This window comes from Astyanax mexicanus, chromosome 22 (genome assembly GCF_023375975.1).
Source record: "Astyanax mexicanus isolate ESR-SI-001 chromosome 22, AstMex3_surface, whole genome shotgun sequence".
NCBI classification, from domain to species: Eukaryota; Metazoa; Chordata; class Actinopteri; order Characiformes; family Acestrorhamphidae; genus Astyanax; species Astyanax mexicanus.
Window position 1 is genome coordinate 32,124,389 of NC_064429.1, and position 10,373 is coordinate 32,134,761.

General features: G+C 37.1%; 1 protein-coding gene across 4 annotated transcripts in view; it reads left to right on the forward strand.

The window, feature by feature from the left end:
* The window catches only part of nf2a (NF2, moesin-ezrin-radixin like (MERLIN) tumor suppressor a), an 83,204-nt gene extending 75,769 nt beyond the window's left edge, over nt 1-7,435 (forward strand). For 2 of the 4 annotated variants that reach the window (XM_022668415.2, XM_022668416.2), the window contains exon 18: nt 4,872-7,435. In XM_022668415.2, the coding sequence (XP_022524136.1) occupies nt 4,872-4,922 (51 nt within the window). In that variant the 3' untranslated portion in view covers nt 4,923-7,435. The remainder of the gene's footprint in view (nt 1-4,871) is intronic. The other 2 variants (XM_022668418.2, XM_022668419.2) reach the window with 2 other exon arrangements.
* Nucleotides 7,436-10,373: the final 2,938 nt, after the last annotated feature.

Consider the following 10,373-nt stretch of genomic DNA (forward strand, 5'->3'; position numbering starts at 1 on the left):
TGTTTTTCTTTTTTTTTTAATTTCTTAGATTAGAGCTGCGCAAAGTGTACTTTTCCCAGTGTTACGATAGCAAAGACACACAGACATGCCCTAAATCAAGCTGCATGGTGCACAGTTGACGGCTTGACTATAGATCACTAAAATAGGGACCATATTTCATTGCATTTTTAGCATTTTTCTATCTATCTTTCTTTCTTTCTGTTTGCTTGTCTATCTTATCTATTTATCTAATACTTCTCTATCTAGAAGCTTCCCTCGTGCTCCATTATTGCGGAGTGTGTGATGGGTGATGGGGGAATACTGAGTGTTTTTTCAGTGTCATGTTTGTTTATTTATTTATCTTTTTATATCCCTGTCATCTCCATCTCCATCTCGTCTTGTTTTGTTTACTCTGCCTGTCCGATGCTGCGTCTATCAGCGAGGCATTCTGTTTAGGAGCTTCAAAACCTCCGGCCGCCGCGAGTGCGGGTAGAGATGCGCGACGGCTGATCAAAGGCAGCAGAGCACACGGATAAATCCGCGAGAATTAGGCAAACAGATTGATACACACACACGCACGCCCTCGCGCGGCTGTCAATCACCGGCGCATTGTTGCTTCACATGAAATACATGTTACATAAGACTGTCTGGGGGGTCCTTTTCCTGTCAGCTGGGTTTTATGAATCAAAGGAAGCGTGTGTTTGATGATTCATTACTTCAGTGTAGATTAATGATGGGAGATAATGACAGTATATTGAATATGCTGAGTGGCAGGCAGTCCGTCAGCTGTCAGTAGTGTCAGGCGTACCGGATTATAAGGCGCACTATCAATGAATGTCTGTTTTCTGGTCTATTTTCAACCACCAGGGATACCATAGGAATAACTTGGCAATACTAGAAAATAGGGGTGGGCGATATGGCTCTAAAATAATATCACGATATTTCAGGGTATTTGTGCGATAACGATATACTTGGCGATATAGGAAAACTAAAATAATACATTCATTTCAGGAATATAGTATAATAGTATAACAGTATAATCATAATGTGGCAAAATAAATAATATAGCATAAAATAATATAATGCAGCAAAAAATATTTAAAAAATATTTTCATGCATATAAACTGCAAACAAAAACTATAAACTAAAACAATTATACAATAAATACACCTAAAGCTTCACAGTAAATAATAGACTACTTTTAAGACAGAACAGCCCTATTATCACGATATGGATTTTTAATATCATGATATTTCTGTGTCACAATATATTGTATACGATATAATATTGCCCGCCCCTACTAGAAAACCACCAGTAATATCAATCAATCAATCAACCGTTATTTTGACTCGGAAGTACATTGAGGGCAACCCTTATTTTAGAGGTAGCCGATCATTTACAAAAACAGGGATTGACATGACAAAGAAAATGTAAAAACTGTAAGTAATTTGTAATTTTACCACATTACATCCCTGGTGTTATGGTATTGCTGATTGTTGCTCTAGTACTGCTAAGAGGATAGCATGGTGTTGATATTAAAATGATATCTAAATAAATGTAAAAAAATATATAAAATATAACAATAATAATAAAAATAATAATACAACTTGGTTTAAATGATAAAAAAATTAAGATCAAAAGAAGATAAGATTAATACAACAAAAACAGTTCATCTTAGACTGAGACTAACCTTTACATAATACAATAAAACAGTACAAATAAATAAATGAATTTAAAAAATAAAATAATGTTTAAAAAAAATAATAATCAAAGAAAATCGATCATTTAAAGCAAAAGTACAAAACTATAAAAAAGGAAAAAAATAAAAAGGAAATGAAGAACTAAGAGAAGAACTCAAAATGTATATATATATATATATATATAAGTTACAAATAAATACAATTTATAAAATACCATAACACACCACAATAATAACACAGGGTTATCCTCTTAGCAATACTAGAGAAACCACCAGGGATACCATAGTAATAGCAACACAATAGTATCCTCTCAGCAACACCATGATATCCACTTAACAATACTAGAGCAACGGCCAGCGATACCATAACACCATATTTACCACCAGGGATACCATAGTAATAGCACCATGGTATCCACTTAGCAATACCAGAGCAACCTCCTTGGATACCACAACACCATATCAACCACCAGGGATACCATAGTAATAGCACCATGGTATCCACTTAGCAATACCAGAGCAACCTCCTTGGATACCACAACACCATATCAACCCCCAGGGATACCATAGTAATAGCACCATGGTATCCACTTAACAATACCATAGTATTCATTTAGCAATACTAGAGCAACCACCAGTGATACCTTAACACTATATTAACCACCAGGGATAACATAGTAATAACAACACCATGCTATCCTCTCAGCAATACCAGAGCAACCACCAGCGATACCATTACACCATATCAACCACCAAGGATACCATAGTAATAACACCATGGTATCCACTTAACAATACTAGAGCAATGGCCAGCGATACCATAACACCATATCAACCACCAGGGTTGCCATAGTAAAAACAACACCATGGTATCCACTTAGCAATACCAGAGCAACCTCCTTGGATACCATAACACCATATCAACCACCAGGGTTACCATAGTAATAACACCATGGTATCCACTTAACAATACCATAGTATTCATTTAGAAATACTAGAGCAACCACCAGTGATACCTTAACACCATATTAACCACCAGGGATAACATAGTAATAACAACACCATGCTATCCTCTTAGCAATACCAGAGCAACCACCAGCGATACCATAACACCATATCAACCACCAAGGGATGCCATAATAATAACACCACCATGATATTCTTTTAGCAAATCCAGGGCAACCACCAGCAATACCATAACACCATATCAACCACCAGGGATGCCATAGTAATAAACCCGCCATGCTATTCTCGTACTATTCTCTTACAATACTATAGTATTCACTTAGTAATACCAAATCAACCACCTTGAAAGCCATAACAACCAACTACTAACTTTATTGGCTCTAAAATTAAGTCGTATTTTCTGTAGTTTGGAGCACAAAATCCTTTATTTTCAAAATCCTTTCCTAAATTATTTCTTTCCATTCCTGTTTTTTTTTTTTTTTAGCTCAGCACATTATAATTTCTGTTTATGCAGATGAATTTCTGAAAAATCCAAACTGCAACTGTGGGAATTCCTCGCCCCTGAAACACAATCCTGCATAAATTGACATGTTTAGGGGTTTTGTTCTGGTAATCATTGCGGGAGCTGGGAACTCAAGCTGTCTGTAAAGCGTCAGCTGTAGGGAGGGAATTGTAAGAGTGGAAATAATTAACCTTTTGAGGAAGGTGTCAGGGTTTAATTCCACTGCTTGTGTTTAGTCTCATTGCACACTGCTACAGATGTAGCTCATCTTGAGTGCAATCGTAAGCTTATTTGTTGATTTTAAACGGAATTAACATTTTTCGGCAGCAACAGAAGCCTGGAATTCACAGCCACTCCTTGAGATTTGAACCCACAAGCTTTTATTATGAGTCTAGTCATGTGTAGACTACTAATGATTATATATTAGTGTGTGTTGTGCTGATATGAGGGTTTATGTATGTTTATCTGCTCCAGAGAGTCCTATTCTATTGGCAATGTATCTGTCCTGTCTAACTAACAAGGGTTGTAGATGTATTACACACAGAGTGATCTATTTTATACAATAAGACCAATTGGTGCTTTTGGTTGTGTGGGCAGTGTGCCAAGTCCTGCTGGAAAATGAAATCCACATCTCCAAAAAAGTTGTCAGCAGCAGAGGTTCAGCATGAAGTGCTGTAAGATTTTGTGGGAAAACAAAACTGCACTGACTTTAGACTTGATAATAAAACACAGTGGATCAACACCAGCAGATGACAGACATGACTCTCCAAACCATCACTGATTGGTGGAAACTTCACACTAGACCTCAAGCAGTTCGGACTGTGTCTCTCTCCACTCTTCCTCCAGACTCTGCTCCCTTGATTTACAAATTAAATGTAAAATTTACTGATGATCAGTGATGGTTTGAAGATGAGGATTTCATTTTCCAGCAGGACTTTGGCACACTGCCCACACTGTCAAAAGTACCAGTTGGTCTTATAATATTGTCTAATTGTCTGAGAGGCTTGTTTTGGGGTTTTTATTGGCCCTATCTGGATGGTATTAGTTTCTAGTCTGGGGTAAATTTCTCTTTTATGTTTTTTTTTTTTTTTTTATCCTCGTCCAGAACGACCATGTGTGTGTTTTCCTCAGACGCCCTCTGAGAAAATTACAGGCTGAATTATCTTCTGTTTTTCGTGGTCCTCCTGTAATTTTAGTCCCGTCCGGAAGCACATCTCTGAGTTTCGTCTCCCCGCGTTTAATAAAATAGCTATTTGTCCACTGCCGCGCAACATAATTACATTTAGGCATGCTTTTCCATGGAGACCCACGTAAAAACACAACAGCGAGTGGAAATGGAGGAGCTACTGAATGTGATGTCACGTGACCAAGAAAGCCTATAATAAACTCACTGATTCTCCTGTTTTTACAATTGCAGTCCAGATTCTGGAGTTTTATCACTCATAGTAGAAGTGTGAAATATTTTTTTTTTACAGACGTCCCCCTGAGAAACTAATCCCGTCCGGATAGAGCTATTGCCTGTAAGCCGTAATCATTAACAATAAAATAAATAAACTCTTAAAATGGATCACTCTGTGTGTTTAATACATTTTGAACGGAATTACTAAAATAAAGTAACTTTTTGATGATATTCAAATGTTTTGAGATGCACCTGTATGTTTTTGTGTTAAGTTATTGTAGCAATGCTAGTGTTGATTTTTTGTTGTGTGTGTTTTGTCTCCACAGCTCACACTCCAGAGCACCAAATCAAGAGTGGCCTTCTTCGAGGAGCTATAACGAGTGTGTTAACGAGTGTACGTGAGATAGGAGATAAGTGTGTGTGTTTTTATACTGTATGTTGCAGTGAAGTTTTAGAATGAAATGACTGTGAAAATTACCAGTTTTAATCCTTTATAAATATGAGTGAGTGTGTATGTTTGAGTGTGAGTGACTGTGTGTGTGTGTGTGTGTGTGTGATTGAACATAAGAGATACTGGCAATAAAATGACTTGATTTTCTTTCTAAATCACATTCCTCTGGTCAACACTGACCATTAAACTGGACTTAATAAGCCCATAAGCACCACATCTTTAATGTCCAATGAAAAACAAGTATCTCCTTTTTTGATCATTTTAATTTGCTGCATATTTTTGAATTTATTAATGAAGTGACCAACAAAAATTCTCCAAAATATAGTATATTCTGTAGCCTTGACCCTTAAAGAAACACTGTTGGACCTATTGTATGAACTGTGAAGCATAATTATGAAGGAAAACTCCTTTATGAAGGAAATGCTGCTTTCTACACTACCCTGCATTCCGTAAAAAAAAAAACTGTATTTCCGTTTTTTTTTTTGTTTTTGTTTTTTTGTATCTTAAAGCTATTTTCTTGAGTGAAGTGAAGTGACACTGTACTCTATCTACATTAGGCTCTATTGGATCTATTTTGTAGCCACTAAATTCATCCATAAATATGTTTTCGGGAGAAACGTTTTATGGCGATGCGGATTTCATTTCCCAGTTTTTTTTTTGTTTTTTTTTTTGCCTTTAAAAGTTATTTTCTTTAATGAAGCTCTAATGGGATTTTATTTAGTTATTAAATTAGTTTAATTAGTTAGTTATTAATTAGTTATTATTAGCCTGTATTAACGCTTTGAGTTACTATGGTAACTCAACTGGTGAATGTATTTTTTTTAGCCACTAAATTCATTCGTAAAAATATGTTTTTGGGGCTTAAAGCTATTTTTTGAATTAAGTGCACTGTACTCTATATTTTACATTCTACATTCGGCTTTTAAATGCTGAAATTGTGATGTCACCACTAATTGTAGCCACTAATATAATCCGTAAAAATATGTTTTTGAGAAAAACATTTTATGGACATTTTATTTCATTTTCCAGCAGGATTTGCCGAAAGTACCAATTGGTCGTATAAAGTATCTCGGAAGAAAATGCTGCTTTTCTACACTACCCTGCATTTCGTAAAACAATCTGTATTTCTGTTTTTTTTTTCTTTAAGCTATTTTCTTGAATGAAGTGCTCTGTATTCTGTCTACATTCGGCTCTTTTTGGATTTTATTATTCTGTTTTAAACCTATATTAACGCTTTGAGTTACTATGGTAACTCAACTGGTGAAATGGTGATGTCGCCACTATTTTGTAGCCACTAAATTCATTCGTCCAAAAAAAAAAAAAAAAAAAATGTTTTCTGGATAAACTTTTTATGGCGATGAGGATTTCATTTTCCAGCAGGTCTTGGCACACTGCCCACACTGTCAAAAGTACCATTAGGTCTTATACAGTATCTCTGAAAGAAATGCTGCTTTCTACACTACCCTGCATTCCGTTTTTTTTTTTTTTCTTCCTAATTTTTACTATCTACATTCGGCTCTATTGGGATTTTATTAGTCTGTATTAAGCCTGTATTAACGCTTTGAGTTACTATGGTAACTCAACTGGTGAATTTATTATGTCGGCACTAATTTTTAGCCACTAAATTAATCCGTGAAGTTATGCTTTCGAGAGAAACTTTTTATGGAGATGCAGATTTCATTTTCCAGCAGGACTTGAAAGAAATGCTGCTTTTAACACTACCCCGCATTCCGAAAAACATATTTCTTTTTAACATATATTTTTTTTTTCTACTTTATTTTCTTGATTGAAGTGCACTGTACTCTATCTACATTTGGCTGTATTGGGATCTTATTATTCTGTACTAAACCTATATTAACGCCTTGAGTAGTAATAGTAGTAACTCAACTGGTGAAATTGTGACGTCGCCACTAAATTCATCCGTAAAATTGTGTTGTTTTAGGTAGAAACTTTACATACTGGGTGAGAAATGAAGATTTGAAAGCATATAAATCTACCAAAGCCTCAATCAGGATGTTTTACAAGCATTTTAAGTACACTTGTTACAAAATCACTTCACTAACTAGTCGATTAATAGTTAGTTAAGACATTACTTAACTACTTAATAATGTTTATTACTGTAGTAAGTTTTGGTTAGATAATATCACAATATACCAAATTTACACTCTGTATCGCCCACCCTCGCTACTACAGGTCATATATGCACTACGCTTTAGGTCAGATACTAGTATCCACTGCTAGAGTTACTGTAAAAGTCCTGACGCCTGCAAAACTTTGGGATTATGAAGTTGTTGTTTTTTTATATATTCTTCTCTTTTTTTTTTTGAAGTTTACATTGTGTTTGAGATGCTGTACGTTGATACTTTAAAGAGTCTGTATGTATATTTTTTGAGGATAATCTCTTTGTGCTGAGGAATAAATGACTTTAAACCCCCTAAATCTGTTTCATATTCATTTGTGCTTGTCTGTGATAAATCGCTAATACATAATAAATATGCATTAGAATCACTAGTAGTCTGACAAACTATGTTGTCTGCCATGTTAAAACAATTTTACTTGTGACTTGAATCCATTGTGAGCCTGCTCTTTGTTAAAAAGTCTATAGCGTTTGAATCCCAGTCATGCAGCTTGCTATCAGCTGCCAGAGCACTGAGAGAGCATAATTGGTCTTGCTCTCTCTGGGTGAGGAGTAGATTGTGCTCTTTCCCTCCATCACTCCTAGGGTGATGTGGATCAGCACAAGGCTGCGTCTGTGAGCTGATGTATCAGAACCGAGTCGCTGCACTTTCCTCCGAGCGTTGTCTGACTTCACATGTATTGGAGGAGGCGTGTGCTAGTCTTCACCCTCCTGGTGTTGGAGCATCACTAGGGATAGGGGGAGTCCTAATGAGTGGGTTGGGCAGTTTACCTTGTAAAGTGGGAAGAAAATAGGATAAAAAAAAACTATATATTCCACTGTATATTAAAGATTTTCAACTGGAATATTTTATTTATTGAGATCTAGGTTGTGTTATTTTAGTGTTCCCTTTATTCTTTTTTTTTGAGCAGTGTACTAACATCTTCCAAGACACATGAGCCAAGACACAGCTAATTAACCTGGACTTAATTAATTTGCTATTTTGTGGTCTGAAGCAAAACAAGTTGGCTCATTTCTCAGCTCTGACTTTGGTTGTTTGGCGGGTAGAATCTCAAACAGAACACAGGAAATACTCCGTAGGGTAGACTGTCCCATTTCAGTACTGCCATCGCAGCCTACCCATCCTTTAAAAGATTAATTGGGACACACTGATTGTGACACAGGTAAAAAGAGAGCAAAGTTCATGAAGGTGTGGTCATCTTCAACCACACCCTTCATTACCTTCTGGCTCTCTCTCTATTTAGTAAGGCTGTTAGAGTATGTACAGATAGACCATCAGAATCTCCTGTTATCCTCTTCTTCTGGTCTGTTGAGGTCTCCAGCTTCCCTCCACAGTCATATATGTAACTGTAACTGTATTTGCTCACTGGCCAGCCACTGCTACCTGCCTTGGGCTAGTTGCCACCCTCCATTATTGACTACATGTACTAAAAATCAGTGAGAAATCTTCCCCTGTTTTGACTATTGTGTATAAATTCAATATCCTCTGAAGCTCAAGGCCGTTCACGCAGAAGTCAACAATGCCCACACCTCCTCGCTCATCCTCGGTCACGCTCCCGTCCCTCTCGCCCTCCATTAGACGGTCCGAGTGTCTGGGTGAGTGACAGGTTGATTGACAGCTGGTGGGAGGCTTATTGACGGGCTGTCACTAGCGGGAGAAGGATGCGCTCCAGGGAGGCGGCTCTGTCGCCACGTATCCCATCACGACCTGAAAGAGCCGGGGCCCAGGGGTGCTTTTGTGAGGGGCGGAGAGATACAGGTCCTCGTGAACTTCCAAGAATGAGTGTCTGAGGAAGTTCCAGTTGGAAAAACAAGTGGAACTGGGTTCATTTTAGGTCAAACTCAACTGTAGGGAACAATAACTGCATGGATCATTGTTCCGGTTATGTTATTTAATTATTGGGAGTTCGGGAGTATCGGGTCTGCTGTTACTGAGGCATTTCCAGGTTCAGCCAATTACAGAAGACATGCATTTTTGTCATTTAAAGGAGAACTTTGGTGTAAAATGGACTTTTCTTGTAGTAAAGCATGATAAAAAGTACTTACCTTTGATGAGTAGCACACCTCCATTCTCCAACAGTGTTCTGAGATCCAGAAATTTTAACAGTTTGTCCAAACACCCTTCAGACTGGGTGACACGGGGCATAATTTACCCTGATAAATCCCTTTTTCCACCGTTATCCAGCTCAAAGTAGCTCCACACCTCCTTGGTTGAATCTGGAGAGCCCTGACATTTAAAACAAGACATAAATAATTTAAAAAGTGCACAAGAAGCTCATTAAAAACCACTGTTTACATCCTAAAACGCTAGCTTCAGCTCCGAGCGCCGCCATTACTGTACTGATAATGTCATAGACATATATATATATATATATATATATATATATATATATATATATATATATATATATATATATAGATTCTGCATAGCCTGCCTCCTGGTGTAGCAGCTGGCACTGAAGCTAGCATTATGGGATGTAAACAGTGTTTTTAATAAGCTTCTTGTGCACTTTTTAAGTTATTAATGCCTTGTTTTGTTCTGGATACTGTCAAGGAGGTGTGGATCTACTTTGAGCTGAATAACGGTGGAAAAAGTGATTTATTTGGGTAAATTATGCCCCGTATCACCCAGTCTGAAGGGTGTTTGGACAAACTGTTAAAATGTCTGGATCTCAGAACACTGTGGGAGAACGGAGGTGTGCTGCTCATCAAAGGTAAATACTTTTTATCATGTTTTACTACAACAAAAGTCCATTTTACACCAGAGTTCTCCTTTAAGTCCCTTAGATCTGGTCAATAACCTGAAAATGATACAAAGTCCAGTGAACACATTTTTTTGCAGTAAATAAAGCAGTGAGTACTGTATCCTACACCTTTAAAAGACTCTTGAGAAAAACTGGAGAAAAAAAAAACTGCTACAGGAAGAGTCACTTCTAGCTGACCTACATGGAAACAGCAGCTTTAGCCTTAAGTCTCAGTTTTATCAGTGAAGAGAAGAATTAGAGGTGAATTAGAGGTCTGACAGGTGAAGTGTCCAAACCATTGACTAGTCCTGTATGTAGGGATGGGGGTCATGACTTTACTTTTTATAGCTGCATCAGAATGTTCAAATAAACATATTTATTTAGCTGAAAACTAAATAAATATAGGAGTCCAGCTTCAAATCATATCATATCTCTACTGAACCTGAGTTCAGTCGCCAAGCACAGATACTTCTGTCCATTTCCTGCTCCGCAGGAT